This window comes from Asparagus officinalis, chromosome 2 (assembly GCF_001876935.1).
Source record: "Asparagus officinalis chromosome 2, Aspof.V1, whole genome shotgun sequence".
NCBI lineage: Eukaryota > Viridiplantae > Streptophyta > Magnoliopsida > Asparagales > Asparagaceae > Asparagus > Asparagus officinalis.
In genome coordinates, this window is record NC_033795.1 from 5,214,058 (window position 1) to 5,233,415 (window position 19,358).

The 19,358-nt window shown below is 33.4% G+C and overlaps 2 protein-coding genes across 2 annotated transcripts in view; one reads left to right on the plus strand and one right to left on the minus strand.

Annotated features, from left to right (window-relative positions):
- The window catches only part of LOC109829731 (protein trichome birefringence-like 1), a 14,198-nt gene extending 6,736 nt beyond the window's left edge, over positions 1 to 7,462 (plus strand). Inside the window, exons 7-11 of the mRNA XM_020396770.1 lie at positions 3,242 to 3,672; positions 4,660 to 4,831; positions 5,040 to 5,236; positions 6,226 to 6,384; positions 7,075 to 7,462. Of these exons, the coding sequence (XP_020252359.1) occupies positions 3,242 to 3,672; positions 4,660 to 4,831; positions 5,040 to 5,236; positions 6,226 to 6,384; positions 7,075 to 7,423 (1,308 nt within the window). The 3' untranslated portion in view covers positions 7,424 to 7,462. The remainder of the gene's footprint in view (positions 1 to 3,241; positions 3,673 to 4,659; positions 4,832 to 5,039; positions 5,237 to 6,225; positions 6,385 to 7,074) is intronic.
- On the minus strand, positions 7,599 to 11,464 carry LOC109829364 (shewanella-like protein phosphatase 1). The gene is made up of 9 exons (XM_020396491.1): positions 11,194 to 11,464; positions 10,654 to 10,754; positions 9,749 to 9,862; positions 9,413 to 9,622; positions 9,081 to 9,216; positions 8,789 to 8,961; positions 8,616 to 8,704; positions 8,458 to 8,527; positions 7,599 to 8,126 (listed from the first exon to the last, which is right to left on the minus strand). Exons 1-9 carry the CDS (start codon positions 11,345 to 11,347, stop codon positions 8,040 to 8,042), a joined length of 1,134 nt encoding a protein of 377 aa, XP_020252080.1. The 5' UTR covers positions 11,348 to 11,464; the 3' UTR covers positions 7,599 to 8,039.

The following is a 19,358-nucleotide window of genomic DNA, read 5'->3' on the forward strand; positions in this document are numbered from 1 at the left end:
ACATATGAGATTCTTTTTGTTGTCCACTGATTAATGTCATTTAGAGTAGTGTAGAGAATGGGTAAGTGAACCCACTACCGTTATAGAAGAAGTCACCATTGTTACTCCTAGAGACAAGTGGACTCCTCCAGATAAAAAAGCTTTATTCTTTAAATGCTAAAGCTATGAATGCTCTTTATTATTCCTTAACTATTGAAAAATTGATCTTATTTCAAATTGTACTACGGCTCAGGAAATCTAGAAAACTTTGAAAGTTACACACGATGAAACTTTCACATGTAAAAAAAGCAAAACTTACAGTATTTGTTAATAAGTAAGGAATTTTTAAGATGCAGGCATCAGAGAGTATTCAGGATATGTTCACACGATTCATGGACATTATGAACAAATCAAAAGCTTCAGAAGAGATTATGACAACAAAGAGCTTTATAAAAAAAATTCTTCATTCTCTTTCTACGGATTGGGCACCAAAGATAACGACTATTGAATAATTATAAATTTTTTTCCGATCTAATTCTTGAAGATCTTGTAGATAATCTTCTCATATACAAAGTTCAATTAAAAGAGAGAGAAGATACTTTTGAAGATGATTCAAAGAAGAAATTGTTATCCCTAGAGTCCAAAAGAAAAAAAATCCTAATCTAAGACGAAAAAGGAATCAAACTCGGACTCTGATGGTGACGACAAGAATGAGATAGGATTGACAGTAAAAGGATTCAAATCATTCCTAAAGATAAAAAATGGGCAAAAGTTTATGCAGAATAAACAGAATCAGGGTTTCTTTAAGGTAAGAAAAACTAAATATGAAAATTCAGATTCTGAAATTATTTATCATCTTTAGGAAACTCGGACACTACAGAAATGAATGCCCTCTCAATAAGATTGACTACAAGGGAAAATTAGGAGCTTCAAGGTGACATCATATGATTTTTCAAGTGAAGATGAAGAATTAGAGAACGATTTGGGCTTGAATGATAGAAGTACGTCATTGTCTCATGGCCAATGCTCACATCTCAAAAGATTCTGAGGAGGACAATTTGGATAACTCCGTCTCGCCGAGATAGGCGATTTTTATATATCATATGTTAAATTCCGACTTCCGGATTAGAAGATATCGTCATTTTTTGTGGCTAGTCATCATAAATGTGATTTTGACTTGATTTCTTTTCATATTGAATCCTTGTTTCTTCGGCTTCTATAGGTTGCTTGGCTTTATCTCGGGCTTCAATAAAAAGTTAAAAATGGGAAATTTGAGTTCTTTTATAGCTCTTATTCATTAATTCCTACAGATTAAAAGAAAAGCATGTTATTAATGATATATTTATTTAAATAAAATAGATAGTTAGGGTACAAAATATAATAAAATGTGATGAACAGTTGCCCTTGGACTCAACATCTACATCGTTTTTCATCAAATTTCGCTTTAGTCTTTTAAAGAACGGTTTGCTAATCAAAAGAGTTGTACGATCTTTCTGATTTTATGCTTAAAACGTTTTTTCTAGTTTATGTCAAACTTATTTTTACGGCATACTCTAGGCGGTGATAATTGAGGTTTGGAACTAGCTAATGCTAGGCGTTACTCGTTATGGAGAGTTAGGTTAGACGACTGATTTTGGATAGATTTTAGGGTGAGGTCTCCGTAACCCCGCTGAATAGGGTTGTGAGTCAGAAGAATTCTCAGGAGAAGAACCTGAATTATAATCCTAAAACTACTTAAGCAATTTTACTCTCCTTAACAAGAAAGAGACAAACATTCTGTCAAACAAGGCACTAAAAAAAAGAATATCACATGAAAATCAAAAGACAGGTACTCAACTGTTTGATTAATCCAAAAGCAAAAAAAAAAAAAAAAAACTAAAATTCAGCTAAAAAAAAAAAAAAAAAAAAAAAAACTAAAATTCAGCAACAACCATAGGTCCAGCTAGGATAGGAGCTGGATAACAGATATTTGGCATTTTCTTTCTACACCAGATGTAGAAGGCTACCAACTAGTCGAGCTAAGCTTTGGTTGAACCATCCTGATGTGTAACCATAAAGTCTCAACTTTTCTTCAATTGTTTATTAAGTAGGTATTTTGATTATCCTTAAAGTACCATTTTAGTTTACAGAAGATTCGTGATACTTTAAATTCCAAGATTTCCCAATGTGCATTGACCTTATCAAAGTCGGGATAAATTACAGTAAATACTTTATTTTCTTATAATGTAGGAAATTACACAAAATTCCTTACAGTAAATTCCTTAAAATTTCTAGTATTTGTACAAAATCCATTATATCAAAAGTGATAGACTCTGTTTCAATTTATACAAAATTACCTTAGACATACAAAAAAATGTAACTCCAGCGTATGTAATTATTTCTGCTTTCATGTAAGCATGTGTAATATACTAAAATTGATAATTACATCAAAAAAAAGTGAAGAATATAAAATCTCTTTTTTAAATTTTGGGATTCCTACAGATTATAAAGTGCTTTTTTTTATTTAGTTTTCCATTAAAATTATGATTCCATTTTTCCTGTAATACCTAACTCTTTCACTGTTTCATTATGAACTGGGGTTAAGACCTATTAAGGAAAGAATTAAAATACACACAAATGGATTAGTAGAGTAGACGCATAATAAGTTAGTTAATATTATTACATCAACAGCTTAACTCCTCCATTTCTTATTCCTCAGTTCGTAGCTCATACTTTGTACAGGAAACAAGTGACGGGGACAAAAACTAAGTCTATTGGTCTACCAAGAGATTCAACAACCCCTACCTACTATACATATATTGTAAATAAAACCACAACTTGTTGTAGTAAAATTACAAACTTGCCCTCTTTTTAACAATGATTTCCCAACTGCCATTAGCTTTTCTCTCTGTTCATCCACTTCTGTGCATGACTACGTTGACTAATGAACAACCTAAATCCTCATTCAATTCATCATAAACATAAACAGTTTGATTTTCATAATGATCAAAAGTCAATATAACAATACGGAGTTGGACAAACATGCACATACTTTGGTAAAAAGTCAATACGTACATCAATATCAAATACATTTAGGATACATGTATACTATTTACCATGCATTCACATTTAGGAAATTTGACCTAACCCTTTATTATCCTACATCAAGTGGACAATTTTCAGCACTTCAATAAAAGCCTCAGGTCTAAAGAGCATTCTAGACATTTCTTAACAAAATTGACTCTCGACCTCCACTTCCTCAATTTTTCATTAGTACTCTTAAACAATTTCAACTTGTTTTGAATATCCTACCATGAGTTCAAACAAAAAGAAGTCTCCTTCTCTAACTGAGGAGGGCTTCGAAGCTGAAATGGGCAAAAAGACTCAGCTCTCACCAAGGAAATGGAACCTCAGAAACCAGTTTAATTACTTTGTGGCCATGGTCATGGCCTTCGTCACCATCGCAGCAATCACTCTCACTGCTGAGAATGCAAGGTTTTGGCTTGAAGAATCCTCAGCAGTTGCTGTAAAGAACTCTGAAGAGAGCTGTAACTTGTTTGAAGGAAAATGGGTGTATGATAATAATACATACCCTTTGTACTCGGAGAAGAAATGCTCGTTCATGTCAGATCAATCGGCTTGTGAGAAGTTTGGGAGGAAGAATTTCAGGTATCAGAATTGGAGGTGGCAGCCTCATGGATGCAATCTTCCAAGGTATGAGAAGTTTCTATGTAGTTGATTGTTTGCATTTTTTATAATTATACATAAAGGTTCCTAAGATGCCACCTTAGATACAATATAAAAATGCACCTATTGATGCACGAATAAGACTAGTCCAATGAATGATCCACTGCATTTATCATTATCTAAATATCTCAAAACATTTATAAAATAAAATTTATGATGTTTCAATACTACTAACAAATATTTTTCATTGCGTTTTTAGTTGTATTATAACTCAATATGCCTGGTTTTTTGTTTGTATATCATTCAAAGCATATAGATCAAAATGAATAGAGTGGATCAAGTAAATTAATTATATATAACGTAGTTTTGAAGGTGCATTCTTAGATATGAGTTTAAAAGGGTGGCACCATTAGGAGCCTTTTTCGCCTACATACAATAGTGATGTTTCAAATAAGCGTGTTTATGATTATAGTAAACGGGTTCTTGTCCTGAGAAATCCAGCTGTCAAAGTAATCACTTTTACTATTACCTTATGTTCATCGTAGTTTACCTAGAGTTAAATTCAGCATATTTCCAGAATTGTTTTCATGCTAATTCTTAATCTTTTAGATTCTAAAGAGTTTTTCTACATTGTTTGCATTAGAATAGTTTTCTTTTGACTAATTCATCCTGAATATGCAAAATGAGCTCATTAATACTAATGAAAAGAAGAAAATACACAATGCAGATCCGTTTATAATCCATTGGATATGTCGAGATTGATATCCTTTTATTCATTGTACATATTCTTAGTAGAACAGAGAAATTCCCATAGTACTTAGTTAAAACCAATATCTTCTAAATTGAAGCTCAATACAGATTGACAGGTACCTACACCTTCATGTAACATAACAAATTATGAACAAATTATAAAAGTGCACAGACTATGTGATGCAAAATCCATATGATGTGAAACATAGAAAATGAACTGCAAATTTATTTCCAACTAATACAGCGATCATTTGAATTGAACAGGTTCGATGCCAAAAGATTATTAGAGAGGCTTAGGGGTAAGAGGCTCACATTTGTTGGAGACTCTCTAAACAGAAATCAATGGATTTCAATGGTTTGTCTCCTAGATTCAGTCATATCCATTCCTCACAAATCCATGGAATCTAAAGGATCACTCATGTCCTTTAAAGCCAAGGTTTAATTCCTTTTCGCTAGTTTAATTCAGATTATTTACACTATTTTAATTCAGATTATTTGCAATTTATGTCATATCCATTCCTCACAAATCCATGGAATCTAAAGGATCACTCATGTCCTTTTAAGCCAAGGTTTAATTCCTTTCCGCTGTTTTAATTCAGATTCTTTACAACTTATATAATTGTAACTGACTATTTCATATCCAGGAATATAACGCATCAATAGAATTCTATTGGTCCCCATTGCTAGTCGAATCGAACTCTGATGATCCAGTACACCATCGGATACCTGATAGGATTGTGAGGGCACAGTCTATTGAGAAACATGCAAGATACTGGATGGGTGCTGATATCTTGGTCTTCAACTCTTATCTTTGGTGGAGGAGAGATAAGATGAAGGTCTTGTAAGTACCTTCTACAGTAATAAAATGATCCATGTTCTCTGTTTTCGTTATTTGATCTAAGATAATTTCAGTTGAGCATATTTGTTTCATCTAACACGATAACACCTAAATTTGATTGTTCTAAGGTCATGTTCGGACTTGGACTTGTTTTATCTCGAGATTAATTTAACTGACTATAGTCCTAGTATATAATAATCGCCAGGAGACTATACTGAGTTAAATTTTTAATAATTTATTTGGCTCAATGTATTATTAATACCTCTAATACCTATAGTGTGCTTGGAAGTTTATCATCATGAAGGGGTACAGGATTACAAAATAATAGTAAATGTCAAAAATGCCCTTCTTCCTAACAAGAGTGAATTATAACTTCTTAATGATGAAACAAGTGAAGTAATCTAGAGGGAAAACATATTATGTATTATTTAATGTGGAACACATAACATATGTAGTGCATGCAGTTAGAAGTGCTTATAGCTTCAGATGCAACGAAAAAGATGGGGCTTCACATTCATACTGTAGAATAGGTTCAAACTGTAAAATGATCCCTTCGTTTTTTTCCCCCTGAATATTGCAGAGAGCATTCAGTGTCATCGAATTTTGAAAATTGCACAAAGCACTCAATATCCAATGCAAAGAAATCTTGGATGGGGAAGGTTAAGGGGTAATGTGGTCATATTGGGTCTAATCCCAATTGAAAAATAGTACCAGGATTACAATAACATCGACTCCCCCTCCTTTGTTTAGTCTGTAATCTATGAGCTATTTTAAAGGTTAATTAGTCCAACCTAATGCCCTTTAAAATTTGGAACCAAATACCTCACTATTTCGTGTTAAGGGATAAAGGCTTATTAATTTATATTAATACTCAATCCAAACATGGCCTCAATGATCTTAAGACTTGAAAACTACTGTGAATATCTGTTTTTATTGTCGCTTAAATTTGTTCTTATAATAAAACATCTATCCATGATTTAATTTTTTTTCAGGTTTGGTTCATTTGAGGACAAGGATGGCATCTACAAAGAAATTGAGATACATCGTAGTTATGAGCTTGCATTGAAGACATGGTCAGATTGGCTCGAATTCAATGTGGATCCTCTAAAGACCCAACTATTTTTCATGAGCATGTCTCCTACTCATTTCTGGTAAGTGTGATCAAATTTATCATCCAAACCATGAAACTTGATTTAGCTACAATCAGAAGCTCAAGCTTTCGTATAGTGGTTATCGAACATGATATCAGACAAATCAAACACTAAAAAATGAACTTGAAAAAAAAATCTGCTATGGTCTAATATGAAGTAGTGAACTTATGCAATTATGGGATTGAATGTTCCTGAACGACTATTTTATTCTCTGAGAATTTCAATCCTGAAATATTTCAAAAACAACACAGTTTGTCAAAATATAGCATTAGCCGAGTATCTATTGATCTAATTAATGATGTTTGCTAACATTGTTGTCGTGTCTCGCTATTGTTCCTTTTCTTCCTATATATGAATTCTACAAAACAACTTATTTTAATACTTTTGGCCTTAACAATCTCCTTGAGTAACTCTCTGATAATTTATTTTTTGATCATCACCTAAACATGGAAAGGTCTCAAGTCAAAAAAGATAAGTATATGCTCCAGTTTTCTAATCATCATAAAACTTGTAGTTATCAGGGTTTCTTTGCGCATGTCTGCACATGTATGTCTATATGTCTATGTTGTAATAAATATGACATATAATGAATATGAAACTATCTTGGGTAAAGTTGTTTCAAAGTCCTATAGTAATCACCAATGATATCAAAAAATTTTGTGTTTTCTAAAAAAGCATAAATTTCTGCAGGGGTGAAGAATGGGGAATCAACAGCGGCTTAAACTGCTACAACGAAACCGAGCCAATCACAAAGGAAAACTATTCAGGTAGAGGATCAGATCACAAAATGATGCAAGTAGTGGAATCAACAATTGAAGGGCTAAGCAAGAGAGGAGTTAATGTACAAATACTCAATATTACTCAGCTCTCAGAGTACAGAAAAGATGGTCACCCATCAGTTTACAGGAAGCAGTGGGAGCCTCTAACCAAAGAGCAGCTAGCAAACCCTAGTAGATATGCTGATTGTATACATTGGTGTCTTCCTGGTGTTCCTGATGTATGGAATGAACTCCTATCTGCTTATATTTTATCCAAATAGCAAAAGAAACAATTCTTTTGTTCTCAAAATCAAGCATTTTTTTCCATTGTGATATTGTGCTCTTATATCTTCATCGTCTTATAGTCAATATTAAGGATTCTACTCATCTCAAATAAACATTATCATAAACTATTTTATAATATTTAAAAAAAACAATAGGGATTATTTAGGAAACTGCAGGATAGTTTTTGTCCTAGAAATTTCAGTAATATTTAGGATAATGCTTCTGCACAGGCATGGAAGTGCTTAATATATAGTACTAATTATTCCTGAGGCAACAAAACTACAGAACCTATAAACAGCACACCCTTTTTGTATAATAATTATTTGTATACATGATAACTTTACAAATGAATCTGCTGTATATTGGTCCAGCACTGTATAGTTGATACACTTTTCTTTGGGTGTAAGAATTCCTCTCACTGATCACTGATTACTGAGACTTATTTTTTGTTTCCTTTATATATGATGCATATATCTATATATAAATCTCAAGTTGAACTTGGTTAAAAGATAGTTCCTGTAAAATTTCTGCAGAGTGGACTTCTAAGCTTAGGCCTTCAGTCCACCAAAACTACTAGTCCGCAACTTTGAAGATTTTCTTACCTTTTGATCATTACAAGTAGTCTGCAACTTCTAATTCACCTGACGAATCATCTCCAGTCCTCAAGACTCTTGCTTTATTATCTATTATCTCCAGAACCTAGTCAATAACAGAAAGGAGTTATCTAGCATTTCAGTGAAATGATAAAAGTTCGGCTGATACAATGACTATATAACAACTGTCACCACATTTGTAAAACTTTCAGCGACAATTGTGTAGCTTTTAATCAATGAGGTAGTTAAACTACTGGACTCCCAAGACATGATTCCTATCTAATATTTACGGTATTTTGTTTGAGTGCAATTTGGTAATAATAAAATTCAGCACATTTCCATGCTCAATTTAATCCAGTCCACAATATGATCCAAATCACAACATGTGACCAAACTTAAAGTAGAATGCTGAAAAGTTATTTTAAGCTTCATTTTACCTCAGCTCTTGAGTTAAGCACTCCACTTGACATGCCGACATCAATACACCATATCTTCTCATTATACTTACTGCAGTCCATTAGAAATTTCAGGATGAGCCTCCAAATGGTCTTGCATTTAAGAAGGTTCACTTTGAAAATTTGTACAAGAAAAATACCAATTTGCACCATTAAGCTGTGGAGTATGACCTAGTACCATACCCTTGGCCCCTACAGATTGTAGTGTCTTTTCAGCAATGGAAGATATCTGAGAATAAACTTCGCTTATCAGAATGAATAATTAAACCTTTAGGTCCTTTCAATTACTTGGCATACAATGAGGGCTAATTACCTTCCATGATGGAGAGCCTACATTTGCTGAATCCTTTGAGTAAAGACGATTCCAAACTACACTATCATAACCTCTAGTAGCTATGAAAGGAATTTCAGGAATATCGTTATCGTCATTGACTCCTCGCATCCAACATGAAACCTCTCTGTTCATTCTTTCAATACCATATGCAACTGCAGAGATACCACCAGACTTCATTATTCAAAAGTTATGCTTTTCATAATAAATCTGTGGTTGGCAATTAGCTTTTCATTCACCTATCAAGTTGGCAGAAATGAATTTTAAACTTTACCATGATGAGGAAGAAGGCCACCATGACAAAATATCCAATCTCCAACTTTCAGAATTACACCATGGCGTGCCAACTCACAAGCCATTGGACCACCAGGCCTAAAGAGTGATGATCTAGCTACAATCTCCTTCTGCCTCTGTCCTAATATTTTCACAAATCTGTCAGCATTACAATTAAAAACAACTGGATATTATCATTTACCTTTTTGATACTGTAGCAATTGCTACATCGTAGCAAATTGCTGTGTCCTTTGAAAACAGTCATGAAAAATGAGCACAAATACCAGTTATAAAGATTCAAGAATATCTACAATGAAAAGAATAGATGAGTACCTTCTTTAAATTCCAAGGACCCCAAGGACTTTGGGACATTCTTCGATCTTCTTTATACCTTTCAGCAACACTAATCCATCCAACAAAGGCCTCTTCCCAATTTTCATATCCTTGTAGATACTCAAGGAAGTCTATACACTCATCGAACGACCCAGGATCAACATATCTAAAATCACCTTCTACATTCATCGTTTCATGGTTCCCATTTACCTTCAACATAATGCTCAAAAATGTATTTAGGGATATCCAAAGTTCAGTCTATGATATTCCAAAACTATTGAACTTAGTTGAAACATGGTTAAACATGTATAAGAAAAGGAGAAGCAATAACCGAACCTGAAAGACTGCACCACCACTAGATTCTGCCTGAATATTTAGTGAGCGTAATAGAGACAAGATAGCTATTTCATCTTCACCTCGATCAAGAATATCTCCAAGTTGAACTAACACCTAAAAAATAAAAAGTTAGTTATTCTGCGTACTTGAGAATTGGTTTCAGGAACAGGATTTTGCAAGTTTATTTTGTAAAAAATATTTTACCACTGTAACATCAAGTGAGGTTTCAGTGTCTGTACAAATGAATTAATTGCAAGAACCAAGCATACATGATGCGCGTCAGCATGTGGTAATATAAAGAGATCTTAGAAATCATAGTATCATACCTGAAAGAGAAATCAAAAGTTTAAAGAAGATCAAGGGTATCAGGCAGTTACCCTCTAACACAAAGGAGGATCATTATCAACTACACGGCTAATAAGCTATAATATCAGGGAATATCTTTTCTGATTTCCATTAATGGGCAGAGTGTTCTCTCATCTACTAAGACACTAAACAAAGTGTTAAAGAATATTTCAGCATTATGGACTTGAAAGAATAGATTGTGGAGATACGGGCGGTTGCTCTTCTAAGTGTATATAAGCAAATATGGATATAAGAAGTGAGGACCTAAGAAACAATTACATTAATGAATTAAGAAAGTTGATCCCTGAAAGAGCATGGTAGGGAGACTCTCGATTATCTAATGTAGCTTCATATATGCTTCATGTAAATCCTATATATGTCGCTCTTGTCAGATTATTGCTGCAACTACCGAAAACTCCAAAAAACAGAATAGTTTATAATGAAATACTAGATCACTTTTCTCGGCCCTTGGTACTTTATAATTTTCATGCATCCATGAGTTAAAAGTTTAATGGTGCAAATGAATATAAGATTCATCAAGAAATTAAATACTGCCTAACCGTTTCTCCACCAGTCCACAGATCGTGACCGTCTGAGCTCAAAACTCCCGCTATTTCTAGTGCAGACCTTGCTTGTGAGATGTCTCCATGCAGATCACCAACTACAAATCACATATCAATAGATGAAATATAGCATGTGAAAAATCAAGTCCTGTATTAGGAAACAGATGCAAGAGGAACTTGGGTTGTTGCTAGAATAAGTGCATCCGAATCGGAAAATTCCCAAAAAAATTAAAATTAAAATAAAAAAATAACAGAGTCTTTCTTATACTTCGTCTTAAGATTGTGTCTCTCGTTCATTCAAGCATACAAGTGGTGTGCCAATTGAGATACAGGGTTAAGCTTCACAGTCAAAGCATTAATTCCCGAAAATTAACAAAACCGGACTTGGGCATTCATCAAACAACATCAAATCATGCACATAGAGCATAATCAGCCCAGATTATCATCTGGGTATATATCAGTATTAACCATCAAACACCTAAATAAACATCTTAAATTGAAAAAAAGAAAGATAATTTTATTTTGAACGAAAATTACCAGCAACAATCCTGCGTCCAGGTGCAGAAACAAAGGTCGGGGGATTGCCAGTAACTGTTATGGGCTTCAGCCCACCATTGGAATGAGAGGGCTCCGAGAGCTTGCGAGGTTGAGAAGCTGAAATGGGTAGAGAATTGATGGGAAAAGAAGCCATTTTTTTTTTGTGTGTTTTGTTTTTTCAATGGCTATTGAGAACTCCAATCTTTTAAAAAGATTTGTACTTTGATTGTGTTGTACTTGCTTTTTCGGAGAATTTTGAGAGGCCTGGAGTTGTTAGCAGAGTTCAGGAGCCGTTGTTGGCCAAGTGTTTGAGATGAGTCCAGTGCGGTGAGGTTACCGCCGCCGCGTACACGACTATACTACAATTTAGAGGGTGTTTGGCAATTTAAAAGTGAATTTAAAATATGTAAGTTATTTTTTTTACAAATGATTTTTATATCTCATGTTAGCACGCAAGTGAAATACAGTGTTTGTTTAAAAAATTAAATTATTATCGAAAGTGCAATGTGAAGATGACGTGGTAAAATGAGATTAATTAGAAAGTATAATTAAAATTATTTAACTAAATTTGTTATCTTTTTTGTCGCTTTCATGTGACTTCACTATTTTTTTAGGGAAAGTCAAAATTATATTAAATCATATGTGATAACTTTCTTATACCTCACTTTTATAAGCACTTACATGCAAACAAACATCTATATTGTTAAATAAAAATAACTTTCTCACTTTCATTTTTTATTTGCATGCAAACAAACACCTCTTTATTGCTTGGAGTTGGCATTGAATAGAAAATGGGCTGGGCCAATCCAGCTGATAGAGCCTATGATTAATATAAGTAGATTGGGTCCTAACGTTTAGACACAATGATTAGCCCAAATAGTATTCAATACGAAAATAACATTTGGCTCGCGCGAGTTGCAACTCGCGTGAGACAAAACAGGGGGGTGGGACCCACAGCTGTGGGTCCCACCCCCCTGTTTTGTCTCACGCGAGTTGCAACTCGCGCGAGCCAAATAGCAGGGCTCTATTCAATATTGGCAACCAATCCACGCGAGAGGACCCCATAGTTTTTTTCTTTTCTTTTCTTTTCTTTTCTTTTTTTAACAAGGAGTCGAATCCAGGACGGGGAGCTATATTGTTACCTCTTAACCTTTTCAGATTAATGTAGAGGGCCGAAAAGTTAGTTTGGAAATTTTAGTTATACTATTTTATAGTTAAAATCACTTCGCTCCTAAGATTTGTAATCTACAAATTACCACTACTGCCTTCTATTATGGTGACCTTCTACCTGAAAAGGCACCTTAAACTTTTCTCCTTATGTATGAGAATCTGTCAAGTATTCAATGATGGGATTATCTTATTTCATTCATGATATATCCAGTTTAATCTGAACAACCATATTAGGAGTTGTGAGTTATATATTTATATATATGAGATTAATGGGTATCCTTGTCATAAGAGGGGATTTTCTTCTTGACGCCTATGTGGCACAATCCCCACCATCCACATAAAGTAGGAGAGAGTGTGTGATCAGTTGGTGGGGATTTGTGCTTACTTTATGAGGATGGCGGGGATTGTGTCACATAGCCACATAGACGACAAGAAGGGAAATCTCTTCGTGTGACAAGGATACTCATTAATATCTCTCTCTATATATATATACACACACACCCGTATATTTTCTTAAATCTATAGAAACATGCCACAATAAAAAGACTATCCAAGAATTAAATATCATGAACTTTGATTGGTTATGTTCTACAAAATTGTGAATTTATAAATAAAAAAGATAATGAACTTATGCTACTTATAATTGTCTTGGAACTTCTAATCGTTATTATTACAAAATTATGATATAATTAATTTCTAATAGTAGCTACAAGGTTTCGAATTATTCATCGTATCTAGTTGTATGATATAAAAGCTTGTGCCAGCACATCAGGTCTCAGAATCAACCCTCTTAAAAAACACCCACAGAAAAATAATTTTTTAAAATATTCGAAGCCGTGCGTTAGAGTCCAAACAATTATGGAGAAGCTCCTTCATTTTCGAGGGGACATGACATTAGTTTCGGGTGTCAGGATTCAAGCAACATGGCTTCAAAGCAACGCGAACGCAGCTACTATAATTCAATGAGAAAAACCTGCATCGATTCCGATATTGGTGATGGTACGGAGAGCCAGTGCCGGGTTAGGCACGAGAATGAGGACCCATTTCCGAAGAAAATTAAATACAAGAACTAATCATAGCCATATATAGCTGTTTTCTCTTAAAAAAAAGTTAAATTAAATTCTTAGCTCGTGGAATTTGAATCCCTATTGCTCTCACATCATAACGAGGAGCCGTGAATTATAATTTTATATTCTAACATACAACAACAATATATATTATTGGATATACGATATATGATAATCACTTTGAGCTGGTTTTTTTTTCCTATTATATGATAGCTTAAAATTGATAGAGAGTTTCTACATGATTTTCTACATAGATGATAGAACTTTTGGACATGTGATAAAAGGTAATCATTTTGGAAACCCTTTCAAGTTTGACGAAATCTCATACCATTGCTTTTTTGGGGGGGGTTTCCCTGGAAAATCGATCATCTTAAACATACGTACGGTCATTTCACAGAAATCACTTTTTATTTTTAATTTATTCATAATCCATCTTTAAGGTGAGTTTTGTTCCAATCAACCACCTCATAGCTAAATCTTCACTAAAAAACAAAATAACCTTAAAAATGAACATTTAAAGTATGTTATTCGTATCCTAACTAGACCTAAACGTTAATAAAGAGAGTCGCATGTTTTGATTGCGAGTTTTTTAAGGGTATTGTTAGGTTTTTAGTGAAAATTTTGATTGAGAGGTAATTGATTAAAACAAAAACGTACTTCAAATGTGGTTTACGTAAAAATTGAGAATGAAAGTAGATTCTGTGAAATGATCCCATCTTTAAAGTGATTTCTTGTAAAAAAAAAAACTGTTTTTTTCAATAAAGAAACCCTTTGCTTGAAATTGTTAATTAGTTCCATTTAAAACAACATATATGCAATGCATGTTTTTTGACTTTTCTTCTCAAATACCCTCGTCAATGTTTTACTTCTTTCTAAAGTATTACATAAGCTCCTCTCGCCTCCATCCACATCAAACCTGATGTACGACGAATTTTGGTAATGAGGAAGTTAATTAGTCAAACAATGAAGCTAATCTCTTAAGACCTTTTGATTTTAGTTTCAATTTGGTGAATTATTTAGTTTGTCTTTTGTCATATGAGAAAATGATTGTTGTTGGTAACTTTGTTTTTAAGTTTGCTCATTCTTGCAAGGTTTGTTACTTTCCATGTTTTTGTTCATTATCTACTATAGATGTTTTCTATTATAATAAGAGATCTTGTTAATTTTAGCTCAAAGAATTAATTGCGGATGTAGCTCAATGGAATAGTAGAAACCTTTATCTGGGATCAATAGTACCTTGCATCTCCACTATTTTTTCCCCTAAAAAAAGAAAATATATCTCAGAGTAAATAACTTAAATCAAATCATGCACAATACACGCTCGATGAAATATTGGAAGCAAAATGGCAATGAGTTTTTATCCTAAATGACCATGGTTAAAAGTTTTTATGGGGGCTTTTTTTCCCCAATAAAAAGGCAATGGTGAAGAGTTTTCTAATAAATGACCAAACTTAAGGACTAATTAATAATAATTATTATCCTATAATATATGATATCAAGGGTTAGGGTCAGGGTTTTGTTAGTCTTCAGGGGGGCAGGGAATTTTGTTAGTCTTCACTGCAATCTAAGGCACTGCCTCCCCTAGGTAGAGCAAACCTCAGGGTATTTGCATCGGATTGTATTGAACTCGGAGCCATCTATTTCAGCTACTTGTGATTGAAGGTCTAGGTATTAGATAGAACCAATGAAAGAGATGATCCCAATGCAAATCAGAGGGCCCCCCTCCTCATTCATTTCTCTCTATCTCTCTCCTCTCTTATAGAGTGCCCAAGGGCACTCTATAGAAAAACCGTATTTTTTATCATCTTTGTATTAGTACAGGTAACATTAATTGTGTCGATTCATTTGACAACGTAGCGTGGTTAGGGTTGTTGAAATTTAGGTGATTTGCACTAACAAAGTTTTAAGTCAGGACTGTCAGGGATTCAAAGCAGAAAAAAATTTGTACAATTAGGTGAGATCATGTTCAGGCCATGAAGAGCACTGTTCAGGCCATGAAGAGCACACTTAACGTGTGAGAATATATTAGAATATAAAAATATAACATTTAACTATTGTCAGAGTTCTAAAATTTTAGTAGTGTGGAAGGTACCTTTTATCATATAAGAAGTCATAGCTAATTGATTGTTGTGCACACAATGAAAAGTGATACAATAACTTATCTTGGAATATAAAGTCTATGCTAGGTTTCTCATATTCAGGTCTGTCCAAATGGGCCGGCTCGGCCCGGCTTGGTTTGGATTTACGGGTCCTGACCGGGCAAAATGCCTAGCCCAGACCTGGACCTAGGGTGCCCAGGCCAGGCCTGGGTCCGGTTCGGCCCAAACCGGGCCGGGCTCTGGGCCAGCCCGGATTTTTTTTTATATTTTCACAAAAAATTGCTAAAAATTAGATTAATTTTATTATATTTATATTAAGTATGTATTAGTATATACTTACATATTAGTATATAGCTATGTATTATATATATATATATATATATATATAATATATATAATATATATATATATTATATATATATATATATAATGTAAATATATTGTGTATACTTTTAAGTTATAACTTGAGAGAGATAGTGAGAGAGGGATAATCACATAAGTATATATTGCTTACTTATAAATACGTATTATATAGTTATATATGTATTTGTTGCATATTTATATTATACTTATTTAAGTAAAGTTATATACTATACTTATATAACTTATATAGTACATAACTATAAGTCTATATTATACACATATAAGTATACTTATAACTATATTATATATAATTATATCTTAGTCTCTATATCATGGTAAGAATATATATAAGAATATAATGTAATATACTTGTATACTTGCAAGTATGTGTGTGTGTGTCTATATATGTGTGTGTGTACATACATACATATTTGTGTACCTAGGTATGTACAACTATATACTCTTAGAACAATGAAGCTACAATCATTTTCCTCAAAAATACCATATACACTTAAAAATATATACAAGTATACATTAATAACCATATCATAATATAATTATATATATATATATATATATATATATATAAGCTATGCTATGTCCTTAGTTGGCTCATAATTAAACTAAACTAAACTTGCAAATCTCTATCAGCCAGCTACACCAACTCAACCCGAACCCGAAGCCCAATTAGACATCCCTACCATACTTCAGTCTTATTGAGAAATGAGTACGTAGAATATCCATTGGAGAGGAGGAGAATGTAATTTGCATCTTAGCGGGAAAGAAACATGCTCATTGATTACGATGTAATATGACTGGTCGAGGTATTGGTGTGTCCCTTGACGATGCGTCTAAAATATAATTAAGGTAAGAATGTGAATTATAACAATGGAAAAGGATTTGCAAAAATGCATGTTTCGACTGTAATGTTATGTAGACACTGATAAGATGAAAGTTCTAAGCCACAGCGCTGGTTGAGTTGAATTGAATGGCCTTATTCTAATGTAAGCACATCGAGCTATCTTCTAAGATACAATCACATTAGTATATATAATATAGTAAGCTATGCTATGTCCTTAGTTGGCTCATAATTAAACTAAACTAAACTTGCAAATCTCTATCAGCCAGCTACACCAACTCAACCCGAACCCGAAGCCCAATTAGACATCCCTACCATACTTCAGTCTTATTGAGAAATGAGTACGTAGAATATCCATTGGAGAGGAGGAGAATGTAATTTGCATCTTAGCGGGAAAGAAACATGCTCATTGATTACGATGTAATATGACTGGTCGAGGTATTGGTGTGTCCCTTGACGATGCGTCTAAAATATAATTAAGGTAAGAATGTGAATTATAACAATGGAAAAGGATTTGCAAAAATGCATGTTTCGACTGTAATGTTATGTAGACACTGATAAGATGAAAGTTCTAAGCCACAGCGCTGGTTGAGTTGAATTGAATGGCCTTATTCTAATGTAAGCACATCGAGCTATCTTCTAAGATACAATCACATTAGTATATATAATATAGTAAGCTATGCTATGTCCTTAGTTGGCTCATAATTAAACTAAACTAAACTTGCAAATCTCTATCAGCCAGCTACCCTTCATTTAAGTCTCCCAGACCCTCTCACTGACGCTTACAGCCCACAATCTTAAAATCTGATCAAACATGATCTGACAAAATCCAGCTAAAATTTATCAGAGGAATTAAATGAAGAACACACTCAGAAAAAGGCATCTGCTCTGCTGCGTATTCACAGTAATGCAGCCGAAAATGATTGGTGCGAACTTAAAAGTTCCACCCACTCTCTTACATAAAACTCCAGAATCCCATAATGGCATTGCAGGTAATTTCTACCTACTACCTCCTGCACTGTTAATATACTTCAGGGGTCCCTAGAAAACAGTAGAAATTTGTTCTCTCATGTTGGCTCTCCTATAAATTAACCCTCTTGGCTTGGGCCCTTGCTTATCTTTCTCCTCTCCTCTTCTCTTGTGTGCAAATTAGAATGAATTACTTTCCCCTCTCTTTCTCCTCAAATTTGTTGAAGAAGAAGAAGAAGAAGAAGAAGAAAAAAGTATGAAAGAATCCTTAAAGCTCAGGAGGGATAGCGCCGAGGATGATGAATGATGAAGTTTTGCATGACTTTTTTTCAATGCGTTGTATGTTGGCGCTATCTATCCTGAGCATTATGGTTTCTTCCTACTCCCTCTCTCATTCGCGTACAATTTTTTGTGATTTTTTTAAACAACGATATTGGGATAAATTTCTATGTATTTTTTACTTGGTCCTATAGGAGAATATCTAGTCAAGTTGAAGTTGCAGACTTGCAGTAAACAGAGTTTTTATTTCTCATTTTTTAATTGGTTATAGGAATCAATGGATTGCTATATAGTATCATTGTAAACCTATTTTTCTTTTATTACGTACTGAACAGTAATTTAAGAAATAAAATTAAATAGAAAACTGATTATGTATCTTATTGAACTGCCAATGAGAGCTCTTTTTTAATGAAATTAAATCATATATCATAGTAACGTGCTCTTTTATATTTGTTTTGATACCTTTTCTAATATGCTTCTTGGTTTTTGAATTTCTAACTTATACCACCCAAAAATTTACTAGACTTTTGCAAACAGAAGTATTATTATGTATTGGATCCGGCGGCTTCTCACTTGTTAGATAATGGAACGTTTTTCTTTAATCACAATTGCTCGTTGTTTAATATGTGATTACTTAAACTCAAATTAGAAAAGTGAGCTTTACGCTATGAAACCGTGGTGAATGAATTCATAGTTGTTTGCTATATGTTATTATTTTGATGGCACTCCTCCACTTTATTTGTTAAAGCTTGGATCAACTTACATTTAGGTACCCATTTTTTTTTTTTATAATTCCAATATCCCTTTCACAAAGATCATCCATGATTTTTAGCACATGTTAGTGCAGAAGTGAGTTATTTCTTCTGGCAATAATGAGATGATGACAATGTATGGAAAATTAGAAAGGTTTGTAATTGCAATGAATGAACTGACAAGATTCAATATATGAGCCAAATATGAGCCTAGTTACCAGCGTGTAGCTTTAGACAAGGATCAATACTACACTATGGCTCTTGTTCTTGTAGCTTAGGTTGGCATTAATAAAAGCTCCCTTCTAATTTTGACTAGTGTGTCTGATATATTTGTGAATATTAGATACAAGAGAGTTTCATTAATATGCTCTTTATATTTGAAAAACTAAGATTATATATCTCGATCATCAAAATTAACCTCAAATCCATTAATATAAGGATTAAAAATGTTGCTATAGTAACATATAATTGGGAATTTTGAATATGGATCTAGATATTTCACTACATAATAATAGTATATGTAAACATATCATATTGATTATATATTTTAACAACCATATTGATATAACAAATAGTTATATTTCCTTGGGCTCGCTTTTTTTTAAAA